The 15,814-nt window shown below is 36.8% G+C and overlaps 1 protein-coding gene across 5 annotated transcripts in view; it reads right to left on the reverse strand.

The window, feature by feature from the left end:
- Window positions 1-15,814, reverse strand: part of Itgb8 (integrin subunit beta 8) — an 83,156-nt gene that overhangs the window by 37,181 nt on the left and 30,161 nt on the right. For all 5 annotated transcript variants that reach the window (XR_011366887.1, XM_069996125.1, XM_069996123.1 and 2 more), the window contains exon 3: window positions 10,768-10,942. Coding sequence is in view for 4 of the 5 variants with exons in the window: in XM_069996125.1 (XP_069852226.1) it covers window positions 10,768-10,942 (175 nt within the window). In the remaining variant the exon portion in view is untranslated. The remainder of the gene's footprint in view (window positions 1-10,767; window positions 10,943-15,814) is intronic.

Below are 15,814 nucleotides of genomic sequence, written 5' to 3' on the forward strand. Positions count from 1 at the left end.
TGTTACCTCAGTGCCTTCTGCACTGACCACATGGTATTTTTATTTTGGTTAATCATTGCCATGTATTGTGACTCTGTGTAAAGACAAGAGGTTATCTGCTTTCATAGAAGCCTTGCTAGATGCACCCCTTATTCAGCATACTGTGCTGGAATCTCAGCAAAAGTATGAGTTGGTGAGTTCAGCAAAAAGGCACAGTCTATGTAGCATCAGCAAAGGTAGAGTCCTTGGAGGTCTAAGCTATTCAGGGTGCTCTAACCAAATGCTGGTCACACAGGGAATGTCAGCAGACATCAGCTGTTCTTCACAGCCAAGTCAGCATTTTCTAATGTCATTGGCGTCAGCAAAGAGGAAGAAGCTGGGAGGAAGCCCTGTGAAAAGGTCAGGTATGAGACTGTCTATGCTGCTGTGGCCTAGCTTTGAATTTCCTAGGTGCTGGCCTTAGCACAGGCACCTGGGGCAGCTGAAGTTCTGAGTCTGAGCTGAGACATTGGAAGGACAAGCTGTCAATAAAAGGAGACAGGGAGCTTTTCCATACACTGGCCTTTTAGTACTTGCTGGAGAGAAGAGTAATTGCTAGACTTAACTTGTGAAGCCCCTAATATCCCATTAAGTTCTAGCTTTAAGTTGCCCATTCAAGGTAGATAGAGACAGGGTGCTTTTTAGATACCACCTGCTTTGTTTGTTAAAGGAGGAAACGGAAGGGTTCAAGCACAAATTACTAGGTCTTGTCCACGTAAGCTAGAGACATAGTCCACAATGTGCTTGCAAGCTGACTTTAGAGTGGGTTATTATATACAAGGGACTTAAAAATTTAAATATATATTTTTTATTGTAAAGATATTGTACAGATGGGTTACAGTTACATGAGGTAATGAGTACCTTTCCTATCGAGCATTGTTACCCCTCCTTTGTTTTTTCCCTACCATCCCTTCCCTCCCCACCTCCCCAACTCCTGCCCCCCCCAAAAAGCTGTAAAGTTCATTTTCAACATAGTGTCTTATACATATCATTGTTACAATGGGTCAACTTCTATCGTTATTTCAGCATTTTGTTATTTCCCTTCCCCTCCCCAAATTAGAAAAATGTATATACAAGATGCAAGGCACAGGAATCAAATACACTGAAAACAGGGGGAGGAGCATACAAGAAAAACAAAAAAAATCACATAGTACATTATAAGTACATTAAAAATAACAGCAACAAAGATAAAACCTCTTGTGTAAGGGAGAAAAATCTTAAAGACAGGCTTTATAGACAATTGGTATTACATAGTAACAGGTAGTAGAAATACTTTCTCATGGCAATATGGATAAGGATAAGGCTTCACTACATAAAACTTCTGCTTTCCTCATACTGGGGTGTAATCAATATAGAGCTAAAGGCTGGATGATATTAAAGAGGGCTTCATTACATTAGTAACCATTATGAGGTCATTATTGACTGGGTAATGACCAGTGTGAGGCAATTGGTGAAACAAATATCGTGGATGCTAAAGAAAGAAAGGAAGGCAAAGTTTGGTTGTGCCCATAGATTTTACAAAACTGGACTAAACTGATAAAAGCAAGAAAAAATAAACCTTGAATATTCTCCTAAAATATCACCCATTCTCTGCGAAGGTTTGGAAACTGCCTTTACAGGAACCCAGTACTGTGTAGTATTCGTATTCCTACTTTTTAAAGAGTAGCATACATTAAAAAACAAAAGTAGCATACACTCAGCCTTGCAATCAAATTGAAATCTTGTCAGAATCTTGAGGGAAGTCTACTAGTCTAGTCAAATAAAACACAAATGTTTAGCTGAAGAGAGAGCCCAGATTCACTGAGTCCTGGTGGCTCATATCTATAATCCTAGCTACTCAGCAGATTGAGGTTTGAGCATAAAGATTCAGAGCAATCCAAGGCAGATAAATCCACTCGACTCATAATCAGTTAACCAGCAAAAAGCTGGAAGTAAAGGTATAGCTCAAGTGATGGAACACTGGCCAGGAGTAGAAAAAGCCAAATGGGATTGAGAGGCCCTGAGTTTAAGTTCCAAAAGATCTCAGTTCCACCCTTATACTGAGAGTCTGAGATAAAGTAAATCCAAAAGTTGAGGATGATAAAAACTTTATATTTCCATTAAAAATTTCACACATACAATCAAGTAATTTGAGGCTAGACAAGCATCCAATGCATATCCTACAGAATTAAGAAAACTGAGGGATGACTAGGTAGGGGAGAAATGTTGAAAGAGATGACACTGATCAAAATGCACTGTATTTATAACTTTTGGTTAAATGGCAATTCCTTTGTACATTGACTGAAAGGTAATAATAATAATAATTTTGGGTGTTGGGTATGTTTGCATTCTGATTTAAGGAGCAAATTTAGTTTTTGAACTCCATTTTCAGTAATGATGTAAGGTTTATTTGCTATAATCTGGGATATTTTAGAGTTTATTATTCAATACGTTAGTTTTTTATGTAAACTCATTATACAACCACTTAGAAACTATATTGGACAAGGTGCAGAGACATGTTTCAGAAAGAGTGTAAACATGAGCTCAGCGTGGCACTGGGCATTATTTGAAGAAGTGTTATTATCCATTTTGAGGTCTTTGCTCTCCATTAACGGTCCCAGGGTTGTTTCCAAAGAAACTAGAGTGGCCACATGAAAATGAGATCAGAGCTGTCCTAACACACCACTAAACACTGCCTGCATTTAGGACTATTTCCAGGAATTTAGACCGAAGAAAGGAAAGGGAATGAATACATGAGTACTCTCCATTCTTGATCATTCTTCCGGCAAGAATAATCTTTTTTCTCCACACTTGTCCTTTCCAGTGATAACTTGATTGATTGATAAGGCAAATTTTAATCTGATGAATTACATTACTTTTCATTATAGATATGAGCCACCAGGACCCAGTGAAGCTGGGCTTCTTCTTCAGCTAAACTTTGAGCGTTATTTGACTGGACTGGTAGACCTACGTCCAATACATTTTGATCACTTTAAAGCTATCTATACTCCTCAAAGTATCAGCCATTATTCAAGATATATTCAATTGTATTTTCTCTGTAAATAAAGATAAACTTGGCCTGTGCATTCTATCTCACTGCTTTCAGTTGTAAGCCTGTAATGGGTTAACTTTTAGAGTTAATTTTAATGGAAGATCTAAGTCAATGTGCCCTTTTTATCTTACATAACTTTAATTAAAGATACTTCTGTTAACTTTAGGAGTTTGAAGATAAAGGGAAATGATTCCCTAGTTGTGTTTCTAGTATCTTGTTTCTTTTATTTTTATTTTTGTGCCAGGACTAGGGCCTAAATTAGGGGCCTGGGAACTGTCATTTAGCGATTTCTCTCAAGGCTGCTGCTCTACATCTTGAGCCACTTTCAGCTTTTTGCAGGTTAACTGAAGGTAAGAGTCTCATGGACTTTTCTGCTTTGAACTATAACCCTCAGATCACAGTGTCCTGAATTACAGGTGTGAGCCATCAGCCTCTTTTCCTTTCTGCTTTCTTTACTAAGCCCTGAAACCCACAAGTGATTTTCTAGAATAACAAATGAAGTGGTTTAAAGTTTTTCTTTTTAGAAAAAATTCATTTTTTTGTATCCTTGATTGTCATGATGAAAATGCATCTTCTTTTTGATAGCATTCAGGTAATGTGAATATCTTTAAAACATCATCAGGTTCTCCTAGTTGCAGGAACACCTGATTTTCCTTTGTTTTCATGGGATTTAAATTTCATCGTCTTAGCAATTTTAGGTCTTTTTCATCCCCACATTGAACAGGCCATTCTTACCATGAAACATAGATGATGACTAGTATATACCAACTATGAGGAAATAGTTACAATACACTATAATTTGAGGTTGACCATAACATTTCCTCCTTGATATTTATACATCTTGCTTTTCCCCCCTCCTTCCTTTTTCCTTCCTTCCTTTTTTCCTTCCTTCCTTCCTTCCTTCCAGCCACCTAAGAGCTAGGATTGCAGCCATACAGTGCAACTACAATACCCAGCTGGATCTAGAATTTCTGAACAGAAGACAGAATCAATATAATTTTAATCGTGTAGCCGTACTATTGACACATTAAAAGTTAAAGAGTTAAGAATCTGATAGATTAAATTTTTATTCATTTTTTTCCTTTTCTTTTGCCAGTCTTGGAACTTGAACTCAGTGCCTGGGCACTGATCCTGAGCCTCTTCGTGCTCAAGGCTATCACTCTACCACTTAAGCCACCAGGCTACTTTCAGCTTTTTCTGAGTGGTTTACTGGAGATAAAACTAAAACTAAACTACAGACTTTCCTCAGCCTCCTAAGTAGCTAGGATTACAGGTTTCACTACGCAATTTCTTTTTTTTTCTTTTTTTTTTGGGGGGGGGAGGTCCAGTCGTGAGGCCTGAACTCTGGTCCTGGGCGCTGTCCCTCAGCTCTTCAGCTCAAGGCTAGTGCTCTACTGCTTGAGCCACAGTGCCACTTCCGGCTTTTTTCTTTTTGCTTATGTGGTGCTGAGGAATCGAACCCAGGGCCTCATGCATGCAAGGCAAGCACTCTACCACTGAGTCACCTTCCCAGCCCCTCAATTTCTTATGTTTGATTAAGTTACAACATTTCAAATGAACTTTCTGTTATGCCACATCATCAACATGCATCTTTTCCCTTTCCAGCCCTCTTCGGCTTTTGCCTGGATCATTTCCATAGTCTCTCAATCTGTTTTCAACTCTTACTTCCCTGCAATCATTCTACCACTGTGTGTGTGTGTGTGTGTGTGTGTGTGTGTGTGTGTGTGTGTGTGTGTGTGAATATACATATATATATACATATATGTGCTAAATTATTTATGTTTTTCTCTGCTTTAGATTTGTCATCAGCTCTCTGTCAGGTGGCTAATGCTCAAGTTGAATCCAGATGGGTACATATGGCAGATAAAAGTTACTCATCATGTTGACTCTCTCTAAGCTCTAGCAAAACATGCTGCTTGTAATTCCCCATGTAACACTCCACACATGCTTTGCTTATATTCTGTTCTCTGCCTGTGGTATCCTAACCTCCCTTCCTTGGTGTAATTACTACTTCAACACACTGCTCAGTATTCTGCTCCTCCCTGGACGAGGCTGAGTAGCCTCCCTGTGTTGCCATAGCAGCTAGATCATACTAGCATTATGATGTTTACCATGTAATTACAAGATTCCAGACAGGGCATCTTTATCTGCTTTTTGTAGCTGAAAGCTACTACAGGCGATAGTTTATGTGGAATATTTAGCACAGTACTTGGTACAAAGTAAATATATAATGGGTTAGATATTATTCCCATCACTACTGGTAGATTGTAAAGCAATATTAGGGTAAAGAGCTGTGTTTTCACCTCTGAAGCTTCTGTGTTGGGCACATGTAGTTACTCACAAATGCTTTAAACACATTTTGATTCAGCATTTCAAAAAGCCCAGAAAGTACAACTTCCTCACAGTGTAGGGAGAATGTGGAAGCTCTTGAAGAGATTGGGGGTGTGGCCCAAGTGGCAGCGTACCAGTGGAGGCTTTGAGTTCAATGGAGGGGGTCAGGAAAGAGCATCATCTGGCCCTACAATGTTTACAATGTCAACTTGTGTTAACTCTAGAAAAGCTGTCTTTTCATGTCTATTGTAATTATAAAGGGTCAAGTCCTTATTTCCTTCAATTAACTTCAAAGGAAAAAAATGAGTCTGTGACACAGAATGAGGAAAAGGATTTGGAGGACAGTTAATGATGCTATCTTTGATGCTCTGGCTACAGCAAATGTTAGGTCAGTAAGAAAATTGAAAAAAATGTTCTACATTCATTAAGAAAGAAGCCAATTTATATTCCTTTTTGTTTGTTTGTTTTGTCAGTCGTGGGGCTTAAACTCGGCTTGGGCGCTGTCCCTGGGCTCTTCAGCTCAAGGCAAGTGCTCTATCACTTCAGCCACAGCACCACTTGCGATTTTCTAGTGGTTTATTGGAGATAAGAGTCTCACAGACTTCCCTGTCCGGGCTGGCTTTGAACCTCGATCCTCAGATCTCAGCCACCTCAGTAGTTAGGATTACAGATGTGAGCATTGGCACCCGGCTTACATTCCTTATATTTGGTTATGAGGAAAGTCCCCAACCCCTTGGCTTGAGATTGATTTAAAGTACAGATCCATCATATTTCTGAAATTTGGAGAAAGTTGAATGGCAGTGTACCATGTGTTGGAGGGAATTCAAGTTTCCATTTTTTAATTAAAAATTAAGGGAGAATAGGCATACTTGAATTTAAATTCAATTATACTATATTAAAGAAATTTTCCCTTGAAAGATTGAAATGAATCAAATGTGCAATATTTTCTTATATTAGTAAAGTATAGGCTATTCTAATCTTTATGTGGCATATGTATTTTGAGTCAAAATTAGAGAATTATCTTCTCTCTTCTATCATCCCTCAAACTTAATTTCATTATTCTTAGAGAATATTAATAGAATTAGTATTTATTATGAGATGGATAATTACTTTTTTAAAGGGACAAATTTAAGAAGTGAAAAGTAGAAGAAAGTATCTTTTCAACCTCATTTAGTGTTAAATTTCCAGCATAGTCTTACGAGCTTTCTTTAATGAATCTTGCCAACATGTGGTATAAAAATATCCATGAAAAATTAACAATTCTTCCTGAATACTTTGTTAAAAGTCATGGATTTTTATCAAAGAATAATGAAGTGACAATTTACAAATAAATCAAAGTTAATATTAAGGGCTAAACACATTTTACCCCTAGCTATTCTCTATAAGATTCTCTTAATTCTTGTATATTTGACACTAAAATTCATTGATTTTTGACTATTGCAAAAATAATAATGCCACAGTGAAAGAAAATTCGGTAGTTAATGTTAGTTACTTTGCTTGGGTTTTTCAGGTAGGTAAAGAATGATAATCCTATTTAGTCTTTTCATAATGTTTATAATCTATTTTTGTATCTGTCATGTTTATATAGGATTTTAATAAATATATTAAGAAAATATTCTGTAATATTAGTGCCAGTAATGAGCATTAAATTTTATTGAATGATTTTCAATGTCTATCTGTCTCCTAATGTGTCCTACCTAATTTGGTAAATAGATATTTTTTTAAATAAGTTAATTCCCCCAAATCAGTTACCTTTGGTATACTAGCTTAAACTCATCTGTTTGGTAGTACTGTTCTTAGCATAAGAAACCTAATTTGATTTGCTAAAATTTTATTAAGGATTTGGTAGTAGAATGATACCAACTTTGCAACAATTAGCAGTTACTAGGATTCCCCTAAACCTCTGAAAGAGTCTTTATAACATGAGGAAAACTTGTTCCTTGGCTACTTGAACAAGAATTGATTCTTGCCATGAAAGCATTTAGGCCTAATATCTTTAAAGAGTATCTTTTATTTTGTTAGTTTATTATTTTACTACAATAAACATTTTAGCCTTTTCTTAAGTCAATTTTAGACTTGCAATTTTTTTTTTACAGAAAAGTATCTAGGATAATCATAGATTTTTTAGGCTTAATAGTTTCTTGATGTTCTCTTTTTAAAGATTTGTTTCTATGATTATAGTTTACATAACTAGAGTTTGTTTGTATCTTCTTTTAATTAGATTTGCTAACAATTTATTTTCTTGAGCTTTATGGAGAACCAGCTTTTCATAGTGAAAGATAAATCTTGGATTTATACGTCTATTTTGCATTTTCATTTTGTATTTCAATAATGATGCTGTCCTTTTTAAAAAAAATACCAACTGCTCCCCCTTGTATTCTTGATAATTATTTTGTTTTGATGTTCCTTTGTATTGGTTTGATGTTATTTCATCTTTATCCATGCTATTTTAATAGTTAATGTGAAGTTTAGAATTTTTGTAAGAACACCTTCAATCATATTCTATATATTTTGATGTCTTCTGATAGTGTTACTACTAGCTTATGACTAGAATTTTGAGGGTTTTTAAAAAATTAAAATAGTGTTACTTATGGGAAACTTCTTAGTTTTGCTTTCATTTGGTATTTTTATTTATTTATTATATTGATTTTGAATAGCAATGCACTGCTCAAAGACGTTTACCTACAAAATGATTTCCATTATTTGGAACAGAATTTAGCTGTCTAAATTATGATTCACTTCTAGAAATATTTCATGCACTTGGAAAAATAATCTTTCACAATCAAATGATATGGACTATTGGTATCCCGTTTGTGGGCCGAAGCCTTGCCCCTAACATGACAGTGTTTGAGATCAGGCCTTTGAGAGACAATTAGTTTTGATGAATTCATGAGGGCAAGGTTCTCAGGATGGAATTTATAGTCTGCTTAGAACTGACACTGAAGATTATCTCCTCCCTCTCTCCCATGTGAGGACACATCAGAAAGATGGCCAAGCTCGCTGCTGGTGGCTCATGCCTGTAATCCTAGTGACTCAGGGGGCTGAGAGCTAAGGATCATAGCTTGAAGCCAGCCCAGGCAACAAAGTTTGTGAGACTCTTCTCACCACCAAGATGCCAGAAGTGGAGTTGTGCTTCAAGGATAGAGTGCTAGCCTTGAGCAAAAGCAACTCAAGAATGAGTCTAGGACCTGAGTTCAAGCCCCAACAACAGCAACAAAAACATAGCTTGTCATCTGCAAAAGAGAAGAGCCCCCACCAGGAGCCAAATTTTCTCATCATTTCAATCTTGGATTCCCCGGCCTTCTAGACTGGAATGGTTAGAACAAACTTTCTAGAACAGTGAGGAAATAAATGCTTTTTCCATTGTTTGTGCACCCAGTGTATGGTATGTTGTTATGATAGCCAGAGAGCCAAAAATATTGTGTACTGATTATTTCTAATTGCTCTATTATTTCATTCCTATTTGTTTCCTCTGCAAATTAAGAGCTGTGTTCTTCAAGTCCTAATATGAAGAATCTGTTGGAAGAAAATAAAGAGTGGAAAGGCCTCTGACATTCTGCTAGATTCTAGATCCCTATCTGGAAAGCTGGAAGAAGCATTTATGCTGACAATGGTTGCACTGGATAAGCACCAACTGTACTAGTCACAAGTCCAAGTATAACTGAGTTACATGCATGTTACCAAGTTTATACTGTTAAGGGGTGCTGGCCTAATTAAGACCCAAAGATTCTCCTGGACAAACAGTAGACAAGGAAACTAGACAAAAGCAGTGCTGGAAACATGCAAATGAATTAAAAAATAAGGACTTTTAGATATGGTCTAGGAGGAGACCCAGGTAAATTCATGAAGGCTGAAAAACTGGGAGTAATTTGCCTATTGACTAAGCCAGAAGTGGAGATGTAGTTCAAATGATGGAGCACCAACCTTGAGTGAAAATGCTCAGGGATAGTGCTCAGACTCTTACTTCAAGCTCTAGGACTAGCATACATTCACAAGAAAAAATTTCATAAAGAGATAAAGAAATAATTAAATGTGGTAGACAATCATAACAATAGGCTGCAAATTCAAATGCCATCCATGTGCAATTTATAGTCAGATTGTAGTTATAATTTCTCTCTCTTAAAAAACCTCAACTAACAAATTTTGTCCTCTTATTGTTTAAACGTTTTGCAATAGAAAGTGGCAAGAACTACACTCTTATCAACCTAATTACTTTGACTTCTGTGTCTCCTTTTCCAACTGTTGTTCATACCTGTCTATACCAGGCTGGGTCATTATTTCATTTGGTGAAAAACACAGTTTTAATATATCTAGAGCCAAGAAAAAAAGTGTATTTTGTTATTTATGTATTTATTTATTTGTTTTTGTAGGTCATGGTACCTTAACTCTGGGCCTGGGTCCTGTCCCTCAGCTCTTCAGCTCAAGGCTAGCACTCTACCACTTGATGCAGAGTGCCATATCTGGCTTTTTCTGCTTATGTGGTGCTGAGGAATCAAACCCAAGGCCTCATGCATGCAAGGCAAGCACTCTACCACTGAGCCACCTTCTCAGCCCCTGGATTTTGTCTTTCTAATAATCAAGAATCTTGGAGAATCAGTCCAGCACTTGGAATTCAATGAGGAGAATGGTTATTTAAACAACAACAACAACAACAACAACAAATGACAAATCAAGACCATTTACAATGAAGTAAAGGAAACTTTGGAACAATTTCATACTGCTTCAAACAATCTAGCTGAAAGTAGATATGTGTCTATCTTTACTTCCATTGTTTTATTTAGTTAAAAAAATGGAATTCTTTAGACCAGGAGAAAATAAATTCTTTCCAAATAAATGCTATAATATTTCAAGCTATGTAACATACTATGACAAAGGGGACTATTATGTAAGTATTAGAGGAAAGGTATATATTGATCTCAAAGGACAAAAGAGAATTTGCCTAAAATGCTCATAATAGTCATGAATTACAATTTTATGTTTGAAAAATTATTTACAAAGTCTCTATGTAGTTAGCTTAATTCCTATGTCCAATCCATCCAATAAATATTCATAGTGTTCTTCATAAATGCCCCTTTGGTTTGGAGAAAGTGTAATAAAACATGATTTTTTTTCTCTCATAACTATAATAAAGGAGGAAACAGCAATATTACAGTATAATCAGCTTTGTGATCAGAACGCTTAATTATAATGTCAGGTGGCCCTGTTTGAAGCCTGTCTGAAGTCACACAGCCAGCTATGAGCAAGAATTCTGATTTCTTGATTCTGTGTTCACTCTGATTTCTACTACAACAATACTTCCTGTCACATCCCATTAAATCCAAGCAAATTAATAGGAGCTCTGCTTTCAAAGTAAGAGTCATCACAGATTCATTTGAAAGTGGCCAAACCTGGTCGCAGTTGGATGGATACTTCTTCTGGAGTCACTTGAGTGTTAATTTCATTTTCACTTTCTACTATTACATGCACAGACGGGTTCTCTATAGAATCAGCTGAGCAGCCTTTGCGTATTAAATTGGAAACCGTATCACAACGTTCACTTCTTGATTCACCTGAAATGAAATCCTGTTTAAAAAAAAAGGAGGATCTTGATGTTTTTAGTGCATATTATCTGATAGTACCAAAAAAAAGACACACAAAGTAAATATTGCAAAGCAGCCATTTGTAGTACAGAACAAATTATGAGACTGTTTAAAATAGTTGCATGTTCCTAATAAGAATACTGGCAAATCTGTCATAAACAAAACTTTAATTTCTAAACCTCATTTAAAAAGAAGAAAATGAATTATTAAAGAGGAAATTCAAACCAAGCACTTTAAATGCTGTTAACTGATCACTGTAAAATTACACCAATGTGATACTTTCTAACTATTTGACTTGAGAATGACAGAGCCAAAAGAAAATTTTGCCAAAGTAGACCATTCATTGGCTCCAAATGTGAGACTCATATCTCAAAGGACTTCATTGGTATATTTATTATATCCTGTTTTGTTTGTAATATGAGAGGGACTCCTTGGAAATCATATGCTTAATTAAACACTGAAAGTTCATGAAATTGAAAATTGGATATCGAATTTCCTAGAACATAAAAGCACCTAACTTCATAGATGCCAAATTGCCTGTCAATAATTTCATAAAACAAAGAAGTTGTGTGTGTGTGTGTGTGTGTGTGTGTGTGTGTGTGTGTGTGTGCGCGCTATGAGTTGGAGATATGAAGGCTCCAGCTCAAATTCTCCTGACTTTGAACTCAATCTAAAATTTCAATATCATTTAACTTGGAATTAATGGAATAAGCTTAAAATTTCAATTTATTTTGGCTGAAAATAAAATAATACTTCTAGTTTTCATTTAACTATTCAAGGTTTTTTCCTAAGGGTAGAAAACTATTGAAAAGTAGCCAGGCACTGGTGGCTCATGCCTGAAATCTTACCTACTCAAGAAGCTATTAACTGAGGATAGAGGCTCAAAGTCAGCTCTTTCTGACATATCTCTGGGACTTGTATCTCCAATTTCCCACCAAAAAATCAGAAGTGGGGCTGGGAAAGTGGCTCAGTGGTAGCATGTTGCCTTGCATGCATGCGGCTCTGGGTTCTATTCCTCAGCGCCACATAAGCAGAAAAAGCCGGAAGTGGCACTGTGGCTCAAGTGGTAGAGCGCTAGCCTTGAGCTGAAGAGCTGAGGGACAGCGCCCAGGCACAGAGTTCAGGCCCCACGATTGACAAAAAAATTCAGAAGTGGAGGTGTGGCTCAAGTGGTAGAGTGCCAGGCTTGAGTAGAAAAGCTAAGGTAGAGCTCCTTGGTTCTGAGTTCAAACTCTAGTATAGGCACATGATAAAAGGAAAATCATTGAAAAGTTTGAGAATGTATCTTATCATGTGTAATGCTGGTCTAAAACATATGGGATAATTATTTATAAATACACTAAGTATTTTCTGAATGACTTTCTTGACAGTGGCAGTTTTTATTTAACCAATTTAACCAATCTTCCTTTTGTTCAAGTGATTCAGCGAATTGGAAACTAATTAATTAACTTCAACTAAAGAATATTGATTGAATATTTACTCGGGGACAATAGTTACACACTGAAGATATGAAATGGTATGGGTTGACTAGTGACCTTAAAAGCAATCAACAAACCATTGAGGAATTCATCCAGTAAGCAAGCAAACGTAATTATCGTGGGAATTAAGCATAGGAGAAGGATATATTGTCTTTAGGTTAAGGAGTAAGGAGATCATCAAGTTTAACTGGACATGAAAGCTAAAGATGAGGTCACTGACTAATTACAAATAAGGACATCTCTGGCACCGATGAGCTGTTAGATGAGATGATGGGGGGGGGATGACATAAAAAATTCATACAAAAATTTTGTTCTTTCCTCAGTTTAAAACAGGCTTTGCAAACAAGGGTCAAATCAAACAAATGGAGCCCTAGGCCTGTTTTTATATGGTCTGAGCATCAAAAAATGCTTCAATATCTTTAAAAGATGTATAAAGAAAAATGTGCCATCCAGACAATATGTGACCGTGATGACTGAAAGTATACTTTTCTTTGTGTCCATCTCCAAGTGAGAGGTCAGGTCATATGTGAACTTAAGGTCACAACAAATATTATTGTACTACATCATTTCATATGTTACTATGTAAGTTTAGAAGCTTTTTAGCTTTCTATTTCCAATCAATTGGATATGATAAACTGGAGTTCATGGTGGAGATGCCTAATGTCATGGTCAAACTGGACATTGTTCTTAAATTTCAAATATAGTTCTGCTTGAATACTTAATTACAAGCATACTTAAAAGGTGAAAGGGAATGTGTCATTCTTCCCAATCAAAATTTTCAGGTGTCATTGGAGCACTATAGAGACAGAAACATTATAGGTGCTTTGTGGTTAACTATGGGAGACCATGGTAAGACGAGGAGATACAGAAGGTGAGGTACATTGTATCCAGTTCCTCAGAGAAAAGTGGCTAATAATTTTAGGGCATAATACCTGTCATGTTCTCCCAGTATACCCTAGGCTAGGTGAAAACTCCTGCTTTTTCTATGTATGAGTGTCACCGAACGTGTCTGGCAGTATATAATTCATGTTTGTTCTTATTTGCTCATTCTTGTCTAGCATGACATGTCACACAAGGCCATATGCATTTTACAGATGTTAAAAAACACAAGATTTTTGAATCATAGAAAGAAAATAAGGGTCAGATAGCTCCCTATTTTTTCCCAGCCAGCTAGGGAGTCTGTTATTTGTGTAACAAATGAAGAAAAAGGAACGATGGTTAATTTTACCGTAAGTGTACATCAAGCTATAATGCCACGTGACCTTTAAATGTCAATTGGTTTTGCTGAAATCAGCAAAATATTCTCAATTATTTTGTAATGTCTGAATCAGCATGGCTGTTTTTACCCCACTGTGAAACAAAGGCAGGAAAACACTGCCAATTGGCCAATTAGGTTTGAAAAGGGAAGAAAAGAGCAAGGCATCAAAATCAAGAATGGAATGTTGTCTCTGCCCAATGTGGCCTACTTTCCACTTCATATAAAAGAAAGCAATTTGAAACCGCACCCTTTTAATTTGGGGTATTTTGTGTCATTTTAATTTCTTATAATCCTTGTATTTCACTTTTTTTTACAAGGAAAAACACCAGCAAATTTATATTCCAACTTTGTGCATCTAAAACCAATTGAGAATGAAAACCTTGGGCTGAAGTTACTTTGGCTGGCTGTTCACCAGTTGTTATTTTCATCCCTTTAAGATAATAATCTGAGTATAAAAATAAAACAAATGGTTTTTGTTGTTGTTTCATTTTGTTTTGTTTTCCCCTCCACTTGTCTTTTTTTTTTTTTTTTGGTCCGGTCGTGGGGCCTGAACTCTGGGCCTGGACACTGTCCCTCAGCTCTTCATCTCAAGGCTAGTGCTCTACCACTTGAGCCACGGCGCCACTTCCAGTTTTTGCTTTTTTTGCTTATGTGGTGCTGAGGAATCGAACCCAGGGCCTCATGCATGCAAGGCAAGCGCTCTACCACTGAGCCACCTTCCCAGCCCCCCCTCCACTTGTCTTTAAAAAATATTTTGTTGTAAAGATGCTGTATAGAGGGGTTACCGTTACATGAGTATGGTAATGAGTACATTTCTTGTCGAACATTGTTACCACCTCCTTTGTTTTTCATCCCTTTAAGATAATACTATGGGCATAAAAATAAAAGAAAGTTTTTGTGTGTGTGTGTTTCCTCCCCTACTTGTCTCTTATGTCTGAGCCTTTTTTTTGGGGGGGGGGTGCTGGTACTGGGGATTGGTCTCTTGATCTTGCTTGTTTTTTGTTGTTGTTTTGCTTTGTTTTATTTTTTATACTCAGGGCTGACATTCTAGCACTTGAGCAACATCTCTACTTCAGGTTTTCAACTGGTTAATTGGGAATAAGAGTCACAGATTTGTCTTCCCAAGATGCCTTTGAACCATGATTTTCAGATCTCAATCTCTTGTGTAGCTAGGATTGAAGGCATGAGCTACTGCCTGATTGCTTGAGTATTTTTTACTTCTATAATAGCAACTTGCTTTGAAGTGGAAGAATTCTATCACATTCCTTTGGACAATGAATGCCCTTCATGTTATGTTTTAGGATAACTGTGCTCTGAGACTCCCTTTGAAACTACAAAAAAAAAATTTTTTTTGAAACGACAAAATTTTTAATTGACTTTTTACTTCTGGTCAACTTTCAAAATTATATAAACAGGATTATTTCATGGCTACTTTTTTCTCATTATGAAGATTAAAAAATTCTTTTTCCTAGGAAGTGGCGCTGTAGCTCAAGTGGTAGAGCGCTTGCCTTGAGCTGAAGAGCTGAGGGACAGCACCCAGGCCCAGAGTTCAAGCCCCGCGACCGACAAAAAAAAAAAAAAATTCTTTTTCCGTCCTTCCTTTTCCCTCCAGCCATGCTGCCTAAGAAACCAGAGACATTTGTCATATCTTAGAATGAATGACAGGTGATCTTCTAACACTTTCTAACACAGCTTGCTTTCCAGTGGTGTCTAGTCAGCCACAGGGAGAGAGTGGACAGCTCCTTCTGTTAACAATGTGGACAGTGACCGGCACCTAGCACTGTGTGCTTCCTCTGAAGTTGTGTTATTAACACTACCTAAGTTCTTTACAGTTAAAAGTCCCACATTTTAAACAATGCCTGTGTATCACACCCTTCCCACATTATATCTCCCCAATAGTGTGGGGCAAGTGTCACGAATATTTTCCTCTTAGCAAAAACAGGAATCAAAAATTATGTTCAAGGTTTACCAAGTTAGAAACTGATGGAATTGGGATTTGAATCCCATTTTGTTTCTCTTTAAAGCCTGATTTTTCAAACTCTCAAGCCTACTACACTGAGTATGTATAGTAACAGTAGCATTTTGAGACAAGAGCAGCTAGGTGAGTTTTTCAGTGTTT

This window comes from Dipodomys merriami, unplaced genomic scaffold (genome assembly GCF_024711535.1).
Source record: "Dipodomys merriami isolate MVZ:Mamm:240054 unplaced genomic scaffold, mDipMer1.0.p SCAF_5, whole genome shotgun sequence".
Lineage (NCBI taxonomy): Eukaryota > Metazoa > Chordata > Mammalia > Rodentia > Heteromyidae > Dipodomys > Dipodomys merriami.